General features: G+C 42.6%; 1 protein-coding gene across 1 annotated transcript; it reads right to left on the bottom strand.

Moving 5' to 3' along the window:
- Positions 1–305: 305 nt before the first annotated feature.
- shisa8b (shisa family member 8b) lies at positions 306–26712 on the bottom strand. Its single transcript, XM_046378184.1, has 4 exons — positions 26039–26712; positions 14373–14497; positions 5233–5346; positions 306–1757 (listed from the first exon to the last, which is right to left on the bottom strand). Exons 1-4 carry the CDS (start codon positions 26677–26679, stop codon positions 1210–1212), a joined length of 1428 nt encoding a protein of 475 aa, XP_046234140.1. The 5' UTR covers positions 26680–26712; the 3' UTR covers positions 306–1209.

The raw sequence follows: 26712 nt of genomic DNA, 5'->3' as shown, positions 1-26712 counted from the left end.
CTTTATTGCAGAGAGTTCAGATGAGCAGACTGATACACCCCTCATGCCAGTATTGTAAATATGAAGCTACAGCTAGCAGCCTGTTAGCTTAGATTAGCATAAAGACTGAAAACAAGGGGAAAAACTAGCTTGGATCTATCAAAAATCCTCTTAATACCATGTCTAATGTTCATTAATTCACACGTCATATCTTGCATTTTATGTATCTTGAAACAACAAAAGTTAATGTGCTTTGTCACACTTGCCAATCGCAAACTGGTTGCTGGCAAGAGCCTCATATTTAGCACACAGGTATAAGAGTGGCATCAATCTTCTCATCTAACTGCTGAAAAGAAAGCCCATATGTGTTAGAAGGACACATTTTTAATCAATTTCTGCCAGTATGTACTGGTTGCCAATAATGGTCAAAGATTTTCAGTGAAGCTCCAGATTTAAGCAAATAGTTCCTGAGGTCTAACTCTTCAGTTTGTAGGTGAACCACAGAAATGGATCTTAAAGGTTGTAAACTACATTTACATCAAATGCAGGAAATGGAAATAGCTGCGTGTTTGCACCAAATGTCTCTCTGAATAGACAATTTCAGTAAGTAAAGGCTCTGGCTGCAGTTTTAGTAAGCTCCAGGCTCATTGTGGAATGTTTTTCACAACCCTAACTGGCCATGACCTACTGTACTCAACTAGACTTAACTTGGCTGACACAAACTCACTCTTCATTCCTGCCAAAGCTGAAACCACCATGTAAAACCTTTCCACTGACAAAATCAGACTTGCTTCTTACTCTAAGAGCTGGTGCGAGTACAGTTTTTGTTGTTCTGTTCTCCTATCCCCATTCTTATAAGGCCTGTAGAACCACAATAAATCCCCACTGTAGTGCCAAACCTGTAGTGGTTGAGAATCTGTGAACGCTGTGTGACCCATAGGAGCCTGAGAATGGTTTTAAACAACCTTTGAGGTACAGTCTATACACTTTAAATGATCAACGTGCAAGATCCTTTGTGGAATCCAGTAATAACTTTTACCAGCTGAGTCCATTATCTGTGAGAGTGGTGGTCCTGCTACACTGTTTTTCTCCTGAATCTCACTGTTTCCACTTATCTACACATCCCGTGTCATCTCGTAAATCTGAATGTCTATCCCCGTTTAATATCCCTCACCTGCTGGGCCAACTGTCCCAAACTCAGGCATTCAGTTAACACCGAAGACTTGGTGCTCAGACGGTCACCTCAGTTGTACTGTGGGTGGAGTAGCTCTTCTGCCTAGTGTGGTGGTAGTAGGAGGGTTGAGATGGGTGCTGCCCCTGTACATGCTGCCCCTGCCCTTCCCCTCCTCCTGCTCCTCCGTACACCCCCCCATAGGGCTGGTTAAAGAGATCTGGCATGTTCTCTATGCTCTGCTGTCTCCGGGTTGAATAGCCATGTCTCCGGGTGGAGCCATGCATGGAGGAGGAGGAGGTGTGCCCTGGGGCAGAAGCCTGCCTGTGGACATGGCGGCCAGTTGGCTCCCAGGCTTTGAAGGCTGAGCTGGAGAGCTGTGGGTGTGTGGTGGTCTTGGGGAGACGCGACTGCTCCAGGTGGCTGGAGGGGATGGAGATGGAGAGGGGCGCGTGGAGGTCATGGTGCGCTGACGCAGGCTGGTGGATGTACGACTTCTCTTTGGGCTGTATGGGCACAGGCTGGAAGGCCGCAGGAGCCACTGGCTGATACTGGGAAAAGTCCATGAGCGGGAAGCTCTTGTAGTAGCTACGAGATGCACTGTGTGCTGTAACAAAGAAAAGGGTGGGTGGAGACAGCATGTGAAAAAAAGGCACAGAGCATTCATCAGTTGTTAGTTTTATGATCAGTTCAGTTCATTGCAACTTGGATGTAGTTTCAGACATCATTTCTGTCTCAGTTAACTGGAAAAATAAAGAAGCTGCCTGGGGCAAGAAACACAAGTAGGCTTGTTGGTTTAGCCACACTCACATGGAAGAAAAAAAATTATTGCCCACAACTGCCAGTTGTAAACATCCAGTTTACGGGCTACTTCCTGGTTCAACTTTAACATGCCATGTAATGTGCTGTGTATCTGTACATGTACGGCGAGGGGGAAGCGATCAGAGTGACCATACTTTACTACCCCGGAACAATTAGGCCATTAAAGCAAACACATGCTATATTTGTCCTTTTTATGGTTGTTTATTCTTTAAAGTCATTTTCAATTTGTCACAGTCTGATGCAGTTCTGAGTCACATGCAGCAGTAGCCTAAAATGAACTGTCAATGTGCAAACACAGGGTCTGTCGTTGTAGGACCACTGACAACTGAATCACACGTAATCCATGATGCATTCGCGCTAGGACCTCTCGGCTCCAACCTGTCAGCAATGTCATATTCTTTTGCTCCTCAAAGTATTTTAGAAACTTTTAAAGGGAGACCCTGCAACTTTTGAAAGAAGAAATCTCCCTCATCAGCCACACTTGTTATGACCAGATCCTTATGGTGGCTTAACTCTATCTTATGGTTAATTAGATGATATTTAATGCTTAGGATAGCAAAAAAAAGCTCACATTACCATAAAAAGTGAACAGAAACACAAGTTTGTATGAATATTTACAGGGACAGCAAGTAGTAAATAAAGGTTGAGGTGGAGGAGGTGAAGATCCTGTATAGGAGAAGATGGACCAATAATATTATGTGTAAAAGCTGTGCATTGTGGGATGGGTCAGTGTGAGCCATCAGCAAACATCACAGGAAAAAGTTACGTTTTTCTCCAGTTACAAATAAGTTGAAATTTTCTCTATAAAATGTGAAATTCAGAATAAATTATATTAAATGAGCAGGAAGATAACGTATAGAGAGACTCAGAAGAAAGCGAAGGACGGTCAGGATGAGAGGGTTTGAAGAAGATCAAAGGGGAAAGCTGGTGATCTGAGTATTTCCAATTGGCGTATGCCCTGAAGGGAAACGCTAGTGGTTCTCTTCTTTTGCTGGGCAGAAGGCCAGGACAGCGATGAGGATGGAGAAAGTGAGGAATGCAATGGAGATGATGGAGGTAAAGATATGTGTGTCAGGATGTGGGCACATAGCAGTGAGGGTTTATAAATACCCTCGCCCTGAGTCCGGAGTGTGTGTGTGTGTGTCATGGGCTAGCATGAATGTCACAGAGAATTATTTAAATAAACTAAAAACTGAGGTCATTGCCGCTAGCGTCCTGGCTACATGAACAGTAACCTTGTCTCTATGTGTGTTTTCATGATTTTCCACAAAGAGCAGATGTTTGTTTTCATCATTTTTTCAAAAGCTTTTTTTACCCTGTTGATTTTATTCAAAAATAGGAACTAAAACTGATAGAATTGAAAACTTTGGGAAAGAAAGGCTATATCAATAGTTTTCCAAGACCATCACAATGACATGACAATGATGTGGCGAACAGTTTTTAATCATTGTAAAGTACATGTGTGCCATGCTAAATTGACAGCTTGACAGGTTTAGCAACAGTAGTGACTGGGGGTGGGGCTTGGCTAACGGTCAGTTACTGTTTTAGTGCCCTTGAGCAGGAAACCTAAGAGGCTAAAGTGTGTCCATAGAAGCCTTTGCTCTTGCCTGTCATCTTGCAAGTATAAATGTACTGTATGTACGATGTGTAAAGAGAACTGCTGATTGATAATCACGCTCATGCTTAGTCAATCTTCTGTGTATAAGAAAGGCTGAGAAAATCTACCTTGACAAGCAGCGATTTGCCTTTGGCTCTCTGGTAGAGGATTGCTTTGCTCTAATGGGATGCCTGTGGTTGGATGCAGTTCTGTACGCCATTACATCCACTGATATTCAAGGACAACAACATGTGTGACCTTTGCCGGCATGAAACAGACTCCACAATCACCTGGTAAAAACCCTACAGCCTCTTTTTCATTTGCACTGACGTCACAAATCTCTTACGAAAACACGTCTGAGGCGTTAGAGGTGCAGTGAAAAACCGTACAAACATAAATTCATGTACAATATTATGTGCAACAAAAATAATCTGATATTAAAGATTTTGTCCATTTGTGTAAACTGGCAAATTGACAGTCATGAATCATCAGTATGGCTGCAACTGGTGTAGTGCTGCATAACTGCATACTCCATTTTTCGTTTCTGAAGGAACTACACTGTAGTACATATACTTTACAATAGGGCTGTCATGACATACTGGTACTGATGATAGCCATGATATTTAAAAAATTAAATATTGATATCAGGTTGATAGCACATACACTAATATCGTGTAAATAATCTGTGGATGTTGGGCCTCGTAGATTTTTGTTTATGGCCCTTCTCACTATTCCTTTTGTGTAATTGCTCTTTGTACACTCTTTTATACTGTGACAAATTCTCTCTACACCTCCCTACACTCGTATTTTGAGTGTAATTTATTTTTCCAAAAAGAAACAAAGCACTCGATAAACAAAGTTAAAGATGAATTTGACTCATCGTTATCGTGAATTCGCCTGGCCATGATAATGATGTAAATGAATGATAATGATGTAAATGTCTTATTGTGACAGCCCTATTTTACACTTACAATGAAATGGCAGAAAGCAAATAAATTATAACAACTTTCAGTAGCAAATAGGAAGGAATTTCAGTTTTAAGGGCTAAACATTAAAAATCATATGCAAAGTTATCATAACAGTTAGATGGGATGACAAACCATGTAAAAAGGTCAAGTTTGGAAAAAACTTCATCTAAACTTAAGCTTTATTTCTGCAAATTTAAAAGGAGGAGGACTTTCACCACTCACATTGTTTTGATCTTACTTACCCCAGTAGTTTCTTCCTGCCCAAGAGCTCCTGTGCTGCTCCCAGAGGCTGTGTTACATGATACACATGTATTATACAGCTTTGTCCCTGGCACTGACCTGCACTGTCTGCTTTAGACTCTGCTAAATTATTGTGGCACCGTGACCTTAGCTTTAATAAAATCAAAGTGTTGTTGGTAATTAAAACAAACACAAAAAAGGTTCCAGTACCATAACTCTATGAAACACTTCCCTGTGCTCGTCTATAGGCCATGAGGAACTGAGGAGTGAGTCCACCATCTATCTGAGCAGTCACACCACAGTGCCACACAGGAACTGCATGGTCTCCTCTTTGAGATCAGCTTTTCGAGCACCTCATCAGTCGGCAGCTCCTGTACAGGGACCCTTCTGTACTTTAAAGGTTAATGTGTCAGCTGGAGTTAGCATCACTTTGCGTGTTTGAGCGTCTGACTTACCCACAGCTTTGAGGGAGGTGTATTTGTTGAGTCCCACTGTGCTGTGGTTGCTGTGCGGGTGTGGAAGCCCTTGTCCAAATGGCCCGTATGCTGAGTTATTCAGGTGGTAGTGCTCTGGTAAGAGTCAAGCAGAGAGAAAGAGAGAGGCAGGCAGTGGTGAGCACAGTATCTTTCCAAACGTAAGCACAACACAGGAAGTATCACACAACAGTCATGTCCAGTGCTTACATGCTGTCTCATACATTTGCTTTTTTTCATTTTTCCTGTCTTGTAAAGATGATGAAAAAAATGCTCGATTATTTCTGCTGAGGTAGTCCTGGAGCAGATATGAGCTGCAGGGTCCAAATGACCAACAGTTCCTTTCACAGAGTGCTGTGTGCACCCTGTCACCTTCATGTACCCTGCATGTGCAGTGCATACAGCAGACCACACGTGGCAGTTTCTTTAAGATTTGCCTACAGCTCCTGATCAAACTAGTACCCCTAGAATGTTGCCTGCCCAGTGTGCTGCTTGATTTGTGATGATTTGATTACTTACATGTACACTATGTAGATTAAAGTGATGGGACGCCTGACCTTTACACCAACATGGGCTTTCATAGCATTGCATTCTGAATACACAGACAGCTTTGCAGCTATAGCAGCTTACACTCTCCTGGGAAGGCTTTCTACAAGATCTTGGAGTGTTTCTGTGGGAATTATTGCCCGTTGATGCAGTTGAACATTTGTGAGGTCAGACTCTGATGGTGTTGCAGTCCCTGTTCCATTTCATCCCAAAGGTGTTCAGTGGGGTTGAGGTCAGGACTCTGTGTGGGCCAGTCAGGTTCTTGCACACCAAACTCATCCAGCCATGTCTTTATGGACTTTGCTTTGTGCACTGGGGCACAGTCATGCTGAAATAGAAAAGATTCTTCCCCAAACTGTCACCACAAAGTTGGAAGCATAGCATTGTCCAAAATGTCTTGGTTTTCCCTTCACTGGCAATAAGGGGCCGAGTCCAACACCCATGAGAAGCAGCCCCATCCCAATACTTTTGACTATATAGTATATTTGGGAAATTTCAGCATATGAGCACAGTATAAGAGCCATGGAGTAGCTAACAATACAAGTGTCTCCTTATGGCCCTTGCCTTTTCTTGGTGACAGAAGGTGAAAGAATTTGATCACCCGGCCTTTTTCGTTGCATGGAGGATGACTTAGTGTGTAATAGCCTTAAGCTCATGATTGGTTGTACTGGGAATCTCTCAGGTGGAAATGTATACTATGAAGGTTTCACAAAAATACTGGATTAACATCCCTTACATAGTGTTTCCCTTTTACTTGGGGGTGAAACAGCGGCCCCCACCCGGACAGCCAGCCAGCCAGTCCAGTGCTAAATGAACTGAGCTTAATGAACAATGGAACAAATCCACTGAGAGAGTAAAGTCCTGGCTATTAGCATTAATGAAGTCCACTGATGCAGCCAGTGCACTTGATGTCAGCCCCAAGGATGGATGGACACACATGATGGGCTCACGAATGTCCACTTTAACACACACACACACTCATAGACAATATGACTTATAAGGTCATGGCGTTATTGTTTTAACAGCTTTAACTTATAAAATGTGTCATTGTATGTGTCAGTGCCTCTGTGTGTGTGTGTGTTCAGCTGGAAGATCTTTTGACTGAATGAGACAGTAAAGCATATTGATATGCTTGGCAATCTGATTTGGCATGCACAAGTTAAGTGTATTTGTGCATGAGTGTACTTATGTGTGTGTGTGTCTGTGGTAGTGTGTCTCACTGGGAAAAGCACAGCATTAGAGACAGAAGAGTTCATCTCATCTGTGGCTGTCAGAGCTAAGAAAGAGGTGTACACGGCACAACGTCTGAATGCTAATCACCACACACGCACGCTAAAGAGACACGCAGTGAGACAGTCTTGTGTGGTTTAGATGATGAGTAGAGACAGAGAGCTGAGAAAGAGAGAGAATGGGTGGGATATGGAAGATGGCAGCATGTTCTGGTGGAATAAATTAGAAAATTATACTGAAGCCAGAGGGGTGGAGAGAAATGTCAGGAGTTAGTCTGTACAGTATCCACATGTACACTTACAACTCTGAGCCTCTACCTTAACACACACACACACACACACATATCCATGCACTGTGTGCTGTAGTTTAAGCTGATTAGCTATGGTGTGTGTGTGTGTGTGTGTGTGAGGGGGGAGATCAGTGTAATTCAGTGGCGCTGACCTCTCAGCATGTGCCAGATTAGCGGATTATAAGGGCTTGTTCACACTGCCATCACCACCATTATCACTATCTTCATCATCGTCATTTTCTACTACCTTCCTCTCATAATCATCTGTAGCTCCTCATGACACCATTGGCCAAAAGATACTGTCACAGTGCAGTATATTGTATTGACTGTTTGTCATCAGAAGCGCAGGCTGAAATCTTGTGTGTGTGCAATGAAGTGAATGCTCTTTACGTTTAATGACTCCACTTCCTGTGACTTTGATCACTGGTGGAAATTAGCCGGTTGTTCTTCTGAGATTTTTATTTTTAGATTTCATAAAGTTTTTATTTGGTCAGATTTCTATGGTAACTTCACATCAAACAGACACAAATGTGAAGCTGCCCTCTGAATTATGAAATGGAGATGTGAAATTCCACTCTTCATGTGTTTGGTATCTGGAATGTGAGATTGCTGGTAATCAACACAAAATAGTCATCTTTTATTGATAAATTAAATGCAATGTTATTACAAAGTTTTTGTTGGCCATTGTGTAAGTTAGCTGTTTTGAGGCTTTTTTTTTTCAGAATTTGAGCCACACACTTTGCAGGAAATGATGTGCACCACCAGACAGGCACACACAGAAATTCAAACAATACCTATTAATACCTGCTTGGTCAAGCACACTTTTAGGGTACAAGATTTCAGTGACTGCTTAATGGAACAAGAATGTAAGTGTCTGCGAGCCAATACATAAAACAGGAAGTGAGAGAATAAGGAGAGATTCTAGTTCAGGGGATGCACATATTAATTTCTCCATTAAGCACCACCAAATAAACGTCTGTGATCTTTCAGGAAGAACAAGAGGGCAGGAACGCTGCTTAATGAGTTACGTAATATCTTCTCTCTCGGTGGGAATCGCGGACGACTGAGGTGAAGATCAGGCTTCCTTGGTATGGTCTGTCTGAACGATTCAGGTGCGTGGACACAAGGAGACAGATCGGCGGGACAGAGTGGAGGAGGTCACGTGCGGGCATAGTATGGAGTATTATTAGGTGTCTGTGTGGACCGAGTGAGAATAATCCCACTCAATGAGAAGTATGTTGATTAATTTAAACTTTACTTAAAAGTTGATATTTGAAGCTTACCAAAAGTACCGGTAATGCAGTCTGTCGTCTGAATAGAACTTTGAGGAACAGTTAAGTGTGGATGAAGCAACAAGGCTTTGGCGGTCAATGCCGTGTTCAGTTCCTCTGCAACTCAGTGGTGCTCATTAAAGGTGAACTTCTTTTCTTTTAAATAGGTTGAAGGAAAAAAAATAACAAAAAACAAAGGAAGAAAAGTTTTTCTGATAGTGCTTAAACCGGCCGTGCTGTTAGGTTCTGTGTAGTTTTTCCTTTTTCCTTTTAGTTGATGATGAAACTTAATAATTAATGACACAGCAGTGCCATGCAGGCATGAAACATGAAACACAAGAGGGGTAAAATTTTTTTTCTCTCATCGTGCAAAATATTAGGATATTAATAAAACAACAGGCACAGTCTTACGATGTGTTCGATATCCCTGCTGGTCTTTAAGCTGTTAAGGGAGATGACTAGTTTTAGCAGAAGCACTAATGATGCACCAGCGAGACGTTTCGATTACATCCATTTTCAAGTCAGAAAATTAAGTTCAAGTTTTCAGGAGTTTTTGATAGAAAGGGATTCTTTTCTCTCTCTCTCACACACACACATACACACACCTATACCATCTGCCTGCTGTTTACACTGGCGTGCTATTGTGAGTGCTTATGACCGTGAAAAACACCAAGAAAAACGAGGCCAGCACGAGTTTCTGTACATCGTGTGTGCTTTGTGTAGCAATGTGCATCGCTGAGTGTGTGAAACAATATTTAAAAGGAGTCTTAAGTGCCGCGGGGAAAGTGATGAAGGCGAGAGTGCATGCTGCGCGCTGTCCGTCATCACCACGACGTCCACATGCGTGTGTGTGAGCGGGAGCGACAGTGCGAGACAGAAGCGAGAGGCAGAGCGAGTACCACGTCCGTCACCAGTGAGATCATATGTGAAAGTCTGCGTGCATCATCGTTTACTGCAGCAGCATCAGCGCAGACAAACACAACCCTCGCACATTATAATCCTCACACTGTGTGACCTGCATGTGTGTTTTGTCAGAATAATTAACCTGACATGAGCAAGGGAGCAAAGACTAATCCTGAAATCATTAATTTACAAAAACAAGGGGGTTTGCCTCTTGTGTCGCACGGGAAGGGTTGAGAGTGCAGGAAAACATTTTGGAGAAGATGAGTGCTCAAAAAGCAACTCCTCTGACAGCTGGGGCAAAGATAAAAAAAAAACAGAAGTGTGAGAAGAAAAGGTGATAGTCGGGTGAAGAAGAGTGATTTGTTACTGGGTCATGCTACAGTACTTCTGCACTTGTCTTTGATAAATAGGTCATCGCTTTTCGCTTCAAGCTTTCTTTCTGCAATGAGTCATGTTTGTCGGAGACTTTTAGACCAAATATTTGCCTCCTGTCCTCAGTTAACATCAGCTGCTGATGCTCCATGTACATCTCAAACATACAAGAAATGACTCTTAAATTTGCCTTCTCCTCTCTGGATTTTGTTAGGAGAAGAACTGAAATCCCTCAGATTGATTGGCTCAAAAGTGGGCTGGCTTAGCAAATGCGGCACCACACGGAGCTGTGGGGAACCACTGGCCTCCATGCTCACCTTCTTGTTGTTAGATCAAGACGAGAAGAAAAGGTGAAATGAGAAAATTAGACTTAAACCACATTAACATCCTGTAAAGCAGCGAAGAGTCATGAAATCAGTAACGTCACCTAATATCGGTCTAAAGTTCGCTAACTTTAGCTGCTATCAGCCACCGCAAACTGTTGGTCATATCATGTTGTGTTGTACTGCTTATGAATTCAACTTTTCATTAATAAGAGGACGATTGTGGGGGCTTCTTTTTCCAAACGTTGTGTAGTCTCGCTCTTAAGTGAATGCCAGGCACACAGACAATGGCAGCAAGGCATTTAACACCTTCAATAAGTTCAAATGTGTTCAATTACTGTGCATGTAATGAACATTAGTTTTTCCAAAGGCCTCTGTCTGCATGTTGTCTACTATGGAAAAACCAATACTGTTCATCTATTTTCTGCCTAGGCAATCTATGTAGTGTTCCACTTTGTCCTGTGGCTCAAATGGACAACATTTTGCATTACATTTTGGATTACACATGGTGTGTGCCCCGGCTTAAATTTACAGCACTGTACAAATAAAGCAAAGGAAGAAAAAAAAAATCAAAGATTCCTGTAACTCGTGCAGAGTTTAGACACAAGTTTAATGGGGTGAACAGAGGATGAAATGTGGGACAGAGGGAGATGATTCATGATGTGAAGCGATGACGTGTCGGCCCTCAAATGTCAACCTGCGAGTTTTCTTAAAACCATGTTATGACCAAAAAGAATACAAGTGTAGACAGCTTTAAGGTTCTGTGTTATAAGACAGACTTCAGGCAACGTTCTGATTTAAAACTTTTTTCCTTCCAAACAAACGTCTGTCATGATGGGCTCGGATGTGATGTGATGAGGATTTTTGTTGTGTTTTATTGGCACAAAGCAGCCTGTTGGACAATTTTTTTTTTTTTTTTTGCCATCCATCTGTATTGATTGTAAACAGCCAGTGGACATTTTCCTCCTCTGGGAAGAAGTGGGTGTAATGTGCATAAATATGGAACACATTAGCATCAATAGGTATAATCATCAACACTGATTTGTCTGCCAAGTCCCCCGCCTTTCGCCTCTGTCACTTCACATTAAGAAGTGGACTCACTTGTACCCCACCCCTGTATTTACTCTTACATAGTTTCATCATTCTCTGCCACTTTCTGTTTTCTTTGCAAGACTCCACCTTGGGCTTGAGAAACATCCAGCAGTTGTAGGACGTCTGGCCCTCCAGAGGCAGGCATGATCGTGTCACTCCCCGAGCAGTCGGCGGTTCACAGCAGTAGAAGATTTAAAATTAGTCAGCTCGATGTCGAAAGCGTTTTTGAGGCAGCAATGGGAGGAACAGCAGGAGCGAGCCCAGAAAAAAAGCTGAATGAGGAAAACAGGGTGTAGGAGTGACTGAAAAGTATGTAGACTTGCCTGATATGCATTAGCTTGTTTCAGGAGCTGCAAGTAACGGTTAGTGGCAAACCCCTACCAAAAAAGAAGAAACGCGTTTCCTGGTAAATCCAAAGTTGTTGTAATTGATGTTAGGTGTTCTCCAGGATGTGACTTTGCAACTGAGGACAGTATTTAGTAAAGTAATGTAATTATTTTTTCAGTTTAAACACTAAATTCTGCGCTTCTCAGGGACCCAAATCCAATGGCAAGGAATCTTAACTGACAGAGCTAATTGCCTCTGGACAGTCATAGTGTGTGTGCATTTTATTTTGACTTGCAGCAGTGGTAATCAGTCAAACTGCCATGAGAAGATTCTGCAGATTTTCTTTCTAACCAAGCATAACGAGCAGCTAATTTCAACACACATGCAGCCAGCCAGCACGGATCATGTTAGATACTGAGATCAGCTGATATGTGTCCATTAATATTTATGATCGGATAACTGCAGGGCAGTCATGTTCTTTAATATCTGAGGATCACTACTTCTGTGCGCTTCATCACAGACCGATTTCTTGCGCATGAACTTTGGTGCTTCTTACTTTACCGCAGGCTCTCTGGCCGCAGGCAATACTCAGCAACTTAGAGAAAAATAACAAGGCTGATTCGCCCAACAAACACCTGTTTTCCTCTTTTTTTAATGTTAGCCATGGCGTGTTGCCCTTTTCAAGTGAATATGATCAATGAAACACTCTGGATTAAAGTGTCCACCACATGGTGTATCGTGTCATTAGCGGTATGTGAAATTCCTCATCGCAAGAGATGAGAGACAGATGCTGCAGGGGGCCTCTAATATCAAACACTCGTCCCCAGTCGCTCCATCTGACACACACACACCCATGTGTACTCACATGTTCACATGCACCCACACAAACACACACACTAATCCATGCATGTGGGGACATACAAGAACAGTCACAGCCAAATCGAACAACAGTCCAAACATAATACTAAAGATACTAAGTGGCAACAACCAATCACAGGTCAAAATCATACAGGCTGCTGCCTCTGCATGTATAGAGAATGTGTGCGAAATGCCTGTAGGGGTGCAGCCTGCTTACATTAACATTAATTAAACTGCGTAATAGTGTGTGTGTGAGTGTAGTGCAACAAACGTGTGTTCCTCTTTTGGATGAAGATGCTCCATTGTTCAATCTCCCACTCTGTCCCTGCTAAACACTTATATGAGTATCAAGAAGCATCCCATTCCTCGTGATGGGCACTGAGAAGTCGTGTTTTGACAGAAAACGCTGTCATGCTGAATAGCTGTCCTTCCAATAGGGTCTACAGGTGCATTTCCAGCTGCCTGTTTTTGTGCACATCTTCAGTTTGTGCATAACTAAACCTGAGTTTAAAATACTGAAAATTTCAAAAAAAAAAACAAATTGCAAGGGAGTTTCAGTGCTCGGAGAAGATGGAAAAGACTGCATATCTATAACAGGAAAATATGTTAAAGTGTGATGGAAACAGTGAACAAATCATTGAGTACATGGAGCATGTAAATGTCCACTGAAGCTTCCGCTCCGCTGAAGACATGAAAAATGTCAGCAGACGAAACCATGAGACGAGTGTGGAGCGATAAGGACACTGTAACCTTCCTCACAATAATACGTCAAACAAACATAAATGCCACATTTCCATTGGGAGTTCTACATTTTTTTCCACCTGTTGAAGATTGACTGGTGCTCTTTTAGGTCCTCTCGTTCTTCTGGTAAAATGGCACCTTACTAGACCATTAGCGCCACCTACTGCTTAGCTTGATCAATCAACTTCGAACAAACAAGTAACATCAATCAATCAACTTTTGCTGATTGAACTCATGTAAAACATCAATCCATCCATCCATCCATTTTTTATACTGTTTATCTGTTCAGGCTCACGGGGGGGCCTGGAGTCTATCCCAGCTGACAGCGAGCGAGGGACGGGGTCCACCCTGGACTGGTTGCCAGTCAGTCACAGGCACATGTGAAACAGTTTTACAAAAAAAAAAAAAGGTTTTCACACATCACAACCTGACTAAACTTCACAGATCTGATCATTTTCACTTTTGAAAAGTAAGACCCACAAGAATAAAACTCCAAGCTAAAGTGCAAAGCAAAGTGAGATTAAAATGGTTTGTGTCACTTTCCGTGGTGTAAGAGAAAATGGCGTAACTGTGCTCGCCTCAGCATTGTGAGGAAGGTACAGTAATTGTTAATATTATTATTATTATTTTGTTTTTTACAGTAGTAGATAATCAATTCTCTGATCAATTCCCTCCCTAACATTATTTTTGCTTGCTTCTGGGTGGAGGTTTCACAGTGGATACAATTCTGTGACACTGACATCCTGAATTGAAAAGCAGATAATTTAATTTTTACCAAGAAACTTTAGGCCACTGGTTATTTGACTTTTTGTGACACAACATATCTCAAAAAAGAAAATTACATAAAAAACAAAAACAAATCAGTCAAACATTAATAGAGTTGAACCTTGGAATCCCTGATTTCACAAAAATCTGTTGGATATTTATAGATTTTGAATAGTCTGTTGGTGCAACATGTTTTAGTCCTGTGACTGACCGGTGACTGGTTTTTGCTCACATCGTGCTGTGACTGATCAAGTCAAAACGGCCCTGCAACCCCCAACATCTCAAGATTTTTCTTAGTTTTTACCGAGAGTAGTAGTACCTCTAGTATGCTGTATGTTATCCAAAATGTACCTGTGTATTGTGTGTGTGTTTGTGTGTGAGATCACACTCTCTCTCAGCACTCACCACTCCTGCTGCGCATCATCCTGGCCGAGATGCCGTTGGCTCTCCCTCCGCTGGGCGAACTGGCCGTGGCGTTTTCCACTGAACTCACCTCACCTCCCTGCTGCTTCAGCAGGTCTGTCAGTGTCCTGGAGAACAGCACACGCACACACACATGCACACGCGCGCACACACACACACACCCACACACCTTGAATGTAAATTAGTGCTCAACATGTCATTTGCCCTACAACAATAAACCAGTAAGTAAGCTATAAAACAAGTAAGCTATAAAACACTTAATTTATGTTACTTTTATTATGTCTAATAGATCACATGATATTGATCCACTTGCTCTCTGAGGAAGAGAAACAGGACAGAAGTACAGTTGACGAATTGTTTACAATAGAGTTTGATTCTACATCAGTGAATGGGACAACAAACATCATCTGTTATCCAGATGTGTAGAGCTAGTCCCCTGTGAGGGCTTTCCTGAACAGCTGGAAGCCCTCTGTACACACACACACACACACACACACACACACACACAGAGTCATGTTTCCATAACTTTTGGGGACATTACATAGACTTACATTCATTTCCTGGGGGCTTATGCACCACCTAACCATAACAATCAACATTACTTGCCTAATTCTAACCCAACCTTAGAGCAAGTCTTCACCCTAATGTTTAATGATTTACATTGTGGGAACTTGTGTTTTGTCTGCATAAATAAGTTACACACCCATGATTGGTGCGTGTAAGTCTGCATCTGTGGAGTGAGTGGTGGAGTTTTGTTTGGCAGAGATGAGCAGAAATCATCACATGCGATAGCGGAGTAATAGTGAAATGTGCCAGGTCATAGTGCTTGTGATTTACATCCACTTGAATGTGATTGGACGTTACTGATCAGCTGATGGTCACACAGCTGTAAACAAGCCAGTGATTGCGACGTGTGAATGAAACATCTGATGCCAATCAGCTGATGCCAAGCGTGACTTTACTTGCTGAACTGTAACACTGTTGTACCAGTTACCTGAATGACTGTTTTCAGTTTTGTCAGTTTGTGTCTGCTGTGACAAATTTTCTTTCACAGTGGCTCATCTCCCCGCTGTGTGTTTATGTGTGTTTTGTTCTGTGTGTCCTCTACGATAAATTCCGCTCAGCTGTATTTGACCAGCGGCCTTTTCGCTGAACGACATACGGGCAAGATTTCCTGCAATATGGTCATGTTTGGACTCGGGGCTTGTTGTGTTTGGATGCAAGAAATGCATAGGAATGACAGCAAGACTCTCTCTAACAGACACACACACACACACACACACACGTATTTTTGTACTTTCTTGTACTAGAACTTTGCATTCATTGCATTAATTTACTATGAGCTAAAGACACACGCTGCCCAGCCATCCTAACCTCCTTCCCAAAGATGATGACGGCAACTCCTCTTTGTCTTCTCACGTACACACACACACACACACACACACACACACACACACACACACACACACACACATACACACACACACACACACACACACACGGGCGTACTCATCACTTTGAATAAACAAATTTCCGCTCCCTGTGCATTTGCTGAATTTACAGTGTGGATGGTATTCACTCCCTTGATCAATAATTCAAACACTGGTGCCTCTGTTTCGCTAACGAAGCTCATGTGTTTAGCCCCTTACATCGTTGATGCACACACACACACACACACACACACACACAACATGTACACAAAACACACACAACTTCAGAGTGTGACGGACCTGACAGAGACAGCCAAGGGCGGCTTGTTCACACTCAACCTGACAAATAGAAAAGTGAGGCTCTTTGGCCTCTTCTCTGCTCATCAGCAAAATGTTTGTGTGTGTGTGTTGGTCTCAGTTAGGTCACACAAAGTGTCCACACAAGGGACTCTGGTGGTATGTGCCCAGTTTGTGTGTGTGTGCACAACATTGCATTTCACTGCCAAGACTTCAGCCGCGAATGGTATATTTTTAGGCTTTTTTTCTTTTTTTGGATTTTGGAAGGACTAAATTATAAGTAGATGAGACATGTCAAAGGAAGATGAGCAAAAAGGAAGATTTAAAACAAGAAATAAGAGCCCCAAAATCACACATTTATGCACTCTATTTCAGGAGCCTTATTTTGTAACTGGATATTATATTCATTCATTCAAATCAATTCAGATCCTAATCATCTTATTGTTAATCCTTTTATATACACTGTGCGTGCGTGTGTGTCTGTCGAAAGTCTGCATTAGATTATGACGTGAAATTGTCTCCTTCTAAATATTTGCATGGCACAATAAGAAGACTTATAAATAAAGAGACGCTTCCTGATGTAAGATGCAAATAACCGTCTCTCTCTTCTTTTTCTTCAGTTTTTCAGTTCTTTGTCCTTTCAGTCTTCTCATTCTTCCTCCCCCCTCCTCACCTAAACTCAGCCCTAAATCTGTCTCCCCCCCACCTCCCTCCTTTAACCATATCGTTTGTCTTCCTCTCCTTCAGTCTCTCTCTCTCCCCTCCTCATCCCCTCTGTGACTCATTGCCGTGCTACGCCTCGGGCCTCCACACACTCTTCTTTTGGCTCGCCGCTCAAACAACTTGCTGATTTGGACTTTTAATCTGCAACAAAAACTTCACCTGTCTCCAGGCTATGTAGTGTTTATGGCGCGTTGGCTGTGCTTCATGAGCGTTTTTGTCGATGCCTTTGAAAGAGTGACGGTGGCCGTGCAGTTGGTTAAAAGATTAAGACTGGCTGGGTGGGGTGGATGAGGGCGAACTCTAAATCAGCGATGTTAGGAATGTACAGGTGCATGTTTGTTAATAAAGTGCAGCCCGGGACATGTGTGTCAAACCTCCCAAAATTCAGAAAATTATTTCCAGCTGCCCCATCAAATCACAACTGAGTGATGGTGTTAATATGCAGCATTAAACTGGATTTAAGCCATGATTTGTCTGCTGCAGTCAGTCTTCCAGGATTTTCATTTGCAACAATTACTACAAATTCAACCAATCATCATTCACCAGTTTCACCAGAGACTCAGAATCCCCTTATAAGTCCATCCATCCATCCATTTTCTATACTGCTTATCCGTCAGGGTCACGGGGGAGCTGAAGCCTATCCCAGCTGACTACGGGCGAGAGGCGGGGTTCACCCTGGACTGGTCGCCAGTCAATCGCAGGGCCAACACGCAAAGACAAACAACCACACACGCACACTCTCACACCTAGGGGCAATTTAGAGTAGCCAATTAACCTAACGTGCATGTTTTTGGTGTTGTATGTTTTTGGTGTTGTGGGAGGAAGCCGGAGTACCCGGAGAAAACCCACGCAGGCACAGGGAGAACATGCAAACTCCACATAGAAGGGCCCAGACCGGGATTTGAACCTGGAACCCTCTTGCTATGAGGCGACAGTGCTAACCACTGCACCACCATGCCCCCTTATAAGTCTTTTTTTTTTGTTTGTTTGTTTTTTTTGTGAAAGTGCTGATGTGATTTGGAAAATTAAACACGGAATATTCCAAACTGCCAGTCAGAATATGGTAATTTTAGCTGAAATTTGTGCAATATGGCCTGCAGTTCATTCATTTGTAAAAAATGCTTCCTGCTCTTCCTTGACTGAGAAATCTCTGCTGTTGGTAAACTCTTATGGACTATATTATATGTATTCCATAAGTAACCTTCAGGTTGCTTCTCCCACGACTCCTAATTACTCTATAGCTTGTTATGTAACAGTGAGGTCGTCTGTACCTCCAAGCTCTCCCATCACATTACAGCCATGCTGAGATGAGACTTTGCTAATGTCCTGTAACAATCAATTACTCCACCCCGATCCGCCAGATCAGAGCTCACACGGTGATTAGTTACAGCTAACATTACAGTAACTCCCCAAACAGAGAAATCCACTCTGCCTCTGTGCAGCGTGACTCTACTGGCTAATGTACAATGTCCTGAGTACATGAAGGCCTGCAGATACAGGACATACAGCACAGTACATGTTTCCTGTACATGCTGTTCATGCAGTAATGCAGACATCATTGATCCTGTAACTGAACGTGTGGATGCAATTTCACAACTATGCCAGCATTTTGTCTCTTCATTTTATATGAACTTGTGCAGAGTTTTTATCTTTCTGGTAATATCCCAGTAATTTGGTTAACAGCTTTCACGGTTTGCGCCACACCACAGTTCATTATATGACAGAGAGGCTTGTGGAGATATGATAATACACACACACCGGCAGATAAAAGTCACTACTGAGAAATCACACACAAAAACACATCCATGAACACACACACACACACACACACACACACACACACACGGGGAGGGGTCAGTGATGTTCCTCCACTGGACTCATCAAACCAGCGTTCTTCTGTACAAAACTTCTTGCCAGTCTCCAGACACCATCCTTCATGACATTTATCTGTAAAAACAAAACTTTTAGATAATCCACCGAAAAGTAAAAAGATCATGTCAGATGTTTCCATGTCTTAAATTCCTCCCTGTTGACACTTGTCCCTTCCTCTTTTCATCAAAAACATCAGTTAAAACCAACTTGGCTGTCAATGAAAATTACTGATAAAGAGTGAAATGATGACAACTTACACCACACAAACACACACACACACACACACTGACTGCAGTAGGTTGATATTTCTGTTTTTATATTCCTCTGATGCGTCTCTTCTGGTGTCTCTGAAAATTCATATACCTGTGCACATTCTCTAAAAAAATAATAAAGGGGAGAATGGAATATATTTGTTCCAAATAACAGTCATATATATGCCTCAGGATGTTGTGTATACATGGAAATTAAAACAAGCTATCTCATCATTATGATTTTACAACAATGACCATAGAAAAAGTTAGCATGTGGATGGAGTATACTGAGTCGTCTGCAGGTTAATATTCTTTTGCTCTGTCCAGTTTCAGGAATAGAATTTCCTTTCTTTGTTGCTTGCTCAAGTTTAGCTTCTCTGTCTTTGAATGGAGCTGCTAAGCTGTGCACGAGGCTGGTCCCGGGCGTTAGAAATGATGCCTGTGGTTCCAGCAGGTGTCCCAGAAGCGATTCTCCGCTCTGCTCCGTTTAAGATACACACTTACTCTATTTTGAAAATGAAGCTGGCCTACAAGTTTCTTGATGTGGCTGAAAAGTTCAAACTCTTTGTCATTGTTGGAAATCTGATTAAGCTTTGGCGAGTCTGGCATAAGCAGTTCCGGGTCCTTCTGCTGTTCTCGTTTAGTTGATCTGTCTTCTGAGTGCCATGCTGTTTGTGTTGTGGTTCTGGGCCACAGACTGACACTGACAGACACTCTGACACTTGCCTTATTGCTTTCTTTCGATCATTAAACGATGCTTGGCCTTTGCTGTTCTTTTGTGTCTTATCAGTAGAATATTTGTTATGTTTATGACCTTGTTTTGCATGGCTTTAGATTTAAATTAACAGGTAATGATGTCAGAAACATATCTATTTCAGTCACTATTCTCTTTAGCATATGATAAACTACATGACAATTTTGCTCGTGTCCTAGAGGGTTTGAGTAGCGTGGACTCTGCTTCCATAAAATGTAGTCATGGTCACATGATTATGTTTTTTTTTTTTTTGTATGGTTTCATTTCATCCATTGGCTCAACTTACTCAGTTTCCCCTGTATACACTGTACATTCACATCTCACTGCTTAGTGTTAGACCTGTAGACAGCTGTGATGATCATGTGCATGACAAATAGGATTAACAGTGACACATATGGTGATTTTTCAGTTTTCAGGCAGCCTACATAGCTACATGGATTTTTGTTCATCTCTTTGATAGTGACGGAATCTCAATGTTTTATGCTAAAAAAAACAAACAAACAAAAAAAGAGCTGTTGGGTGCATGTGGCTTCTGTCTGCTTTTGTTCTCATGCTAACATGCTAACTTGTAGTCTGACGCACAGCAGTTTTATTGCAATTCATCAGTTTTTATGGGCCCTACTGAATATGGTTATTTGGGTGATAGATGCACACACAACATGTTGTGTAGTTGTGATTTCAAGCTAACAAACTCACACAGAGTTCACTATGTGGTTTTGTTTACTTTCAGCCCCCTTACAAATGCACAAAAAGGGTTAGTTTTATGGTTCCAGGGTGTTATTCAGCTATTTGATGCTGGTTTTGTTTTCATAGCCGACTAACAAGCTAACTTGTAGCCTTTCCCTCTGGCCAAGTGATTTTTCTTTATTCAGCCACCTTGAAAATGGAAGAAATGCAGTTTTGTGCTAACTTAAAACTTTTCAGGTTGCTTACATATTTATCTGGGTTGTTTTTAGCTGGTTTTCATGCCTGCTCGAAGCTGCAGACAGATGGCCCATTAGAAGTTTGGAAGACTGATGAAATAGAGCTGCAGGGGCCAACTCACTGTTCGTCTGCTGGTCTTATGAACTTCACTTTTTGACTGATATGGGTTTGACTATGACAGTCAAAATATGCATCTTGGAATTTAATATTTTATACAGTCTTAAAAATGGAAATGCCACCTTCAAAGAATGACAGATATAAAGCTGCTAATCTTCTCAGATGTCAGCTTCACTCCGATAAACAGACTGACAAACACAGAGACAGCACACAGCCAAACCCTTGAGTCAGTGGGCGCTGACCCACATTTAAGTGTTTGTGGGCCCAGCAAAGCCTGGCAGGACTGAGGAGGAGCAAGTAGGAGACAAAAGAGGAAGGTAAAGCAGCTGGAGGGTGAAAATTGTCACATCTGATGCAGCCAGGTAGCTGTCAACTTCTATGTTCTTTCACTTTGGGAGGATTTGCAGCAAGAGGTGATGCAGGCACATACGTGTGCACTCTTTAACACGTTTACTCACAAGTGCACATGCATGAAGACATGGACACACACACACACCTCACACGCTGGTGACAGGTGAGAGGTGACGCAAAGTGACAGCTCGACCCTGGAGGTGATCAGAAGAGGAGCTGAGAAAGTGGAGCAGATGAGGAAACTTTCTGAGAACTTCTGTCTTTTGTCATTTTATTTCTTCGCAAACATATTTTCTCACATGGCACGTATTTATAACTCACACTTGTTTGTTGTTGTTGTTGTGGGGTTAGCACATAGCATGTGGTTTTAAGTAAACAAGGTTTCAGAGAAATGAGTTGATAAGAATATGGAGAAAAACATGTCTTAGAAAGTCCATTAGTCAGTCAGTTAACGCTTTTCTGGATTTTACTTAAGTTCTGTCCTGTGAACAAGTCTTGTCTCCTACTTACAAATCTCACAACGTGGGATAATGCTGTTCTGATATCTGTTTGTTATCTTGGAATACACCTTAGTGAGGTGGGCCTGTACAAACTGAATATTCTTGTACTTTAAAAATATATCTATTCATGAACATTTCGTACAAAAAATCATCAGGTACCAATAGTACATTGCAATCTAAACAATACTGCTGCTGCCAGCTTATTCTTAGAGAGAATAAATTCATTTGGGTCTGACTTTCTAACTTCTAACTTTCTTCCTACCCTTTTACAAAGGGTTTCTAAAATGAGCTGTAACCAGTGGCTTTATTAGTGGTTAATAAATACTGTATTATTGGTAGGAATGAGCTAACAATGACAGCTTTGAGGTCATCTCACTGATGTGTAATATTTTCTAGAATAACTTGCTCAGGAAGTGATCGAACACTTGCAGGACTTCGGACCATCGTTACCAAATCCATTTGTTAAGGAGTTATTAACTGAATTCCCTACTATTGCAGCCTGCTGCAGATTGTGGTAATGGATGTCAGATTCAAAAGTGAGAAACTTATGACCCTTTGTCAATGACTTAATTGCATTCTACCAAGTCATCAAGCCTTCAGTTATAGATGTAAGTCATTATAAAGAGTCTTTCTAATCAGCCATCAAGACAGATGAAGGAACTGTTAAAAAGACAAATCAAGTGATACAGGATGACGATGTTCACCAGCCAGATGGATATCCCACGACCAAAGTTGTTCTTATTAATGCTGATCATCACTTTATAAGACATTTAAAGCATGACTGAGTGTAACCAGCATTTGGATTCTCAGCCTGAAGGTGAAATGAATGAATGTTGCTCTGTTTAAATGGTGGTACATGCAGTGCAATAGTATGATTTTCCAGCTCAGTAAAATTGCACCAATTTCCCCAAAAGGAGCAAACTGCCTCTAAAAATCACATCAACAGCCCCCCAAAAATGCCCTTGAAATATTAACCGTGACATCATATCCCAGTGCCATGATTATGATGTGTGTGTCAAAGAGAAAGCGAGAGGGCGAAATGGAAGAGGCATCCCATTTGTCGCGTGTGGTTGTGGCCCATATGTTTGCCCCAGCTGTATTGAATATTGCTTATCTGTCTGCCTTAAATCAGGGCAGAGCAGTCAGACCCTTTAAGTGACAGTGTCCTTCATTACATAACATGATGGTTAAAAGGCCCACTGCAGTATACACACACAGACTACAGAGAAAGTGCAAATGAAGTCAAACGTATGGATCTTTATGTACTGTTGATGTTGAAAGCCTTGTATCTTCGGAGATAACCTGTTGTTCTGTTTTTGGGCACTTGGCCAAGGCTGTTTGAGAGGTTATCATGACCAGGAGAAGCTGATGAATTTTATCAAACATGTTCTTGTATTTGAGAGACAAATAATTGGAGACACAAGGTTTTTCCTTGCTGTTGACAGCATCTGGAGCGCTGGGGCACACAAATGGCCGGATACATACATGCGCTCACACTCTTGCATGAATGCACTCGCTCTCACTCTCCCACATTTGCACAAACATACAGACCCACACACACACTTTGTCTGAACCATGTGACCTCCTCTGCCACCCTGTTGGTCCTTGGCCTCTCACACTTGTGTAAGGTGGACTTTGTACTGCAGTGCATCTCACCTCCTGGCTATCCTGACCTCCTCGCTGTGGTGATCTGAACCGTGCTCACGCAGCCTAAATGCCAGCACTATCATTCTTGTTGTTAATTGAACTATAAATCACTGCGAGTGCATGTGTGTGTAAAATCATGAAGGTCATCTGTGTTTGTTTACTCTCTGGGTGTAAGGCCAGTCCCTCTCCGGTTGAGGCTTTCATTAGACGTGACATGTATGACCTAAGGCGGCGCTCTCCATTCCCTTTGTTGGCTGAGGATTAGCGCAGCTAGCAAACACACTCAACCTGCTTTGGTTGAAAGTATTAGAAAAAGGTGTGTGTGTGTGTGTGTATGTGTGTGCATGGAAGGAGGGTAATCTGAGAGGAGGATCACTTTGGATTTTAACTTTCAAAGCTGATTCGGGAGAACTGGTGGGATTTCGGAGTGTTAATCATCTTCTGCTCGTGGGATGTTGAGACGTAGAAAAAGAAAGTGGGAAGGCAAGAAATTGAAAAAAGAGCAGGTGCATGGCAGAGTGCGGAAGATGCCTTTTGAGCTTCGCCACATCAGTATCAGACTCTAAAATGGGTGGGCGTATGTACATATTTATGCATTTCACTTCATGAAATGCGTGCAAGTACATGAGGTCTTAGTTGCACGTACACTTTTTGGACCAGGGATTTATGTCAGCGGGCTAATAACTAAATGAGCGTGCAGGCAGAGCGGTCCAGAAACGGTAAAGCTGTAATCTTGGTGAAATTTGTTTAATCGCAAGGAGGAGCAGTAATCTGTTGAGATGGGCTTGCAGAGGGAGGGTGTTTATGCAGCCGGAGTGTTTCTATTTCAGTGAGGTGCTACCCTGCAGGAAATATTAATCCTGGCTGTGTGTTATCCGTCAAATGAGTTTTGCAGCTCAGGTTAATGGGAGACGCACAAGCAGAGCGGCTGGTCGATGGAGCTTTAGCAAGGAGAGTGTCCGCTCTCTCAATTAAAATGCAGAAAGAAACCACTAAAATACAAGTGGGGGAGGAGAGCAGGAGAGGAGCAAGGTGTGATACTGAGAAGAGATGAGGGAGGAGGGCTGGGAGGTGAAACGGAGAGGACTCAATAAAGATGTGATGTGATGTGATGTTGAAACTGGCCCCTGCCTCAGCTCATGGTGGATGATAGCTGGAGGAGGAGGAGGAAGAGGAGATGAAGGGGGACAGAGAAGATGTGGTGGAAGACCAGTGAGGAAGACTTTGAGAAAGATGAACGCTGTAATGTGCGAGAAGGAGACTCAGCATGAGAGGAACAAATGACATCAAGTGCAATGGCGACTCATTGAAGAAAACAAGATCAAAAACGGGGAGCTTGGAGAGATGAGATGAATTAGCTGGAGATGGAGAGCAGAATGAGGAGAGGCAGCCGGGGAAGGTTAGACAGTTTGGGATGAAAGCAGGGAAATTTGAGCCCATGCTGTGTGTCGTTTGCTGTAATGGTTTCCTGAGGCTAACAGATTGAACCTCGGCCCACGTAGGGAACCCAACTGCAGCAGGAGTGTGTGTGTCTGTGTGTGTGTATGCTCGCATGTGTATGAGCAGAGAGAAAAAGTTCACAACAGAAGCAACAAGCTGTAAACGCTAAATGTCTTCTCTGCACAAGTGGGAAATATTCCGTTAACGGAGACAAAATAACAGACGTTATGTCAGTTATTTGTTTTCAGTCGAAAAGTGTAAGACTCAGTGTAAAACCTTGCATACATGCGGCTGATTGAAAGAATGATTACCTGCACAGAAGCAGAGAGACGTTTGTTCTACAAGAGTGCTTTACACCTAATGCTTCACCTAGTGCAACAACAACTGTTTGGTCCATTTTTACTTTTTTTTTCTTTTTTTTTTTTTTTTGTTTATTTCAAATATAAGTCATGCTTACAAGCAAAGCAAATGATACACAAGGAGTGATATACAAAAGCATATTTAAAAAGAAAAGAAAATGGCAGATGGAGAGAAAAAGAAACAAGCACAAAGAAATGAAAACAAAGCAAAATGCAAAATTAGAAACATTAAAAATATGAGCAAAATCAAAATAAGGGTTTGATTTATGTTCATGTAGGGACGTACACACATATGAGATTGTACCTTACATGTATGATCTCATTCATAACATGCTTACACACCTGAGCAGTGACACAGCGCCTTACACACTTAACTTAAATGATCATGTTAGGATCAACAGGATTTTGAACTTTTTTCTCTCAGTCCCTTCTTTCTGCACGTCTGGGTACACGTCAACATAAAATCTGACAAACATTCCAGCTAAACCTTTTCAGGGCAAAGTGATCAACTTCTGCTCTACGAGGTTTTACGAGGTAGGGATGTGATGCTCACATTTGGTTGTGTGTTGTTGGACAAGGCTTGGAGATAAATGTGTACACGTGCAGGCAAACATACATGCACACATGTTAGTAGGCCTACGGATACACATTCAGAGTTGGAAGTTGTAAATTCCAAGCTTGGCAGGTTGTGTGTTAAGATGTTGATGAAACGTCAAACTGCATCTTGAAAATGTTTCGCGCTACATTCAATTTGTCTTTTCTGCTGTGATGAAGTCAGAATTTCCAACTTTCCAACATCCCTGCAATACATCGGACACCTGCATGCAAATGCACACACCTACATGCATTCACAAACACACGCCTGTACACACACACACACACACACACACACATAAACTTCTATCCACCTGTTTGGAACTTCTTCGACATACAGACCCACTCCATACACAACATACACTTACACACACCCTCATGCTTCTTACCTGGAGTTGAGGTCAGCGTGCCCTGCCCCCGCTCCTCCTCCACTTCCTCCGCGGCTCTTCTCCAGGCCCAGTTTGGTGAAGATGCCCACCAGGACCATGATGGCCACCACGCCACAGATGATGTAGACGATGAGGTGTGTGCGGTCTCGGTCCTGGTCCTCTTGGCCCTCAGTGATGGTGGCCACAGGCTTGCCGGTGTTGGCCCAGATGGGCGTGTCGTAGTTGGAACAGATTCTCTGGTCCAGCCGCTGCTGGCGGAACTGACAGCAGAAGCGGTAGAAGCAGGTACCGCAGCAGTACAGAAAGACACCAGCGTTGCAGTTGAACGGCGGGTCCCACTGGCCCATCACGTCGTAGTAACCCTGGCAACGGGTTCCGCCAACAGGAGGGACATCCTCATCGTCTGCGTCTCCACCGCTGGTGGGAGTGGACAGCCCTGTCTCTGCAGGAGTGTTCTGGGTGGTCTCTACATAACTGGGAGTTGTCTTGTTGGCTAGTGTGGTGGGGACGATGAACGGGTCACCTTCAGTCACAGTCACAGTGGTGACGGATGGGTCCTGGGTGAGGGCAGGCTGAGTTATAAGGAAGGAGAGGAGATAAAAGAGGAGAAGGTGGCAGGAGAAATGGTCGGTGGCTGCCATGCTTCCAGGTGAGCCCTTCTGTCCAATGGACGT

This window comes from Scatophagus argus, chromosome 21, assembly GCF_020382885.2.
Source record: "Scatophagus argus isolate fScaArg1 chromosome 21, fScaArg1.pri, whole genome shotgun sequence".
NCBI lineage: Eukaryota > Metazoa > Chordata > Actinopteri > Scatophagidae > Scatophagus > Scatophagus argus.
This window is presented reverse-complemented; position numbering and strand designations above follow the sequence as displayed.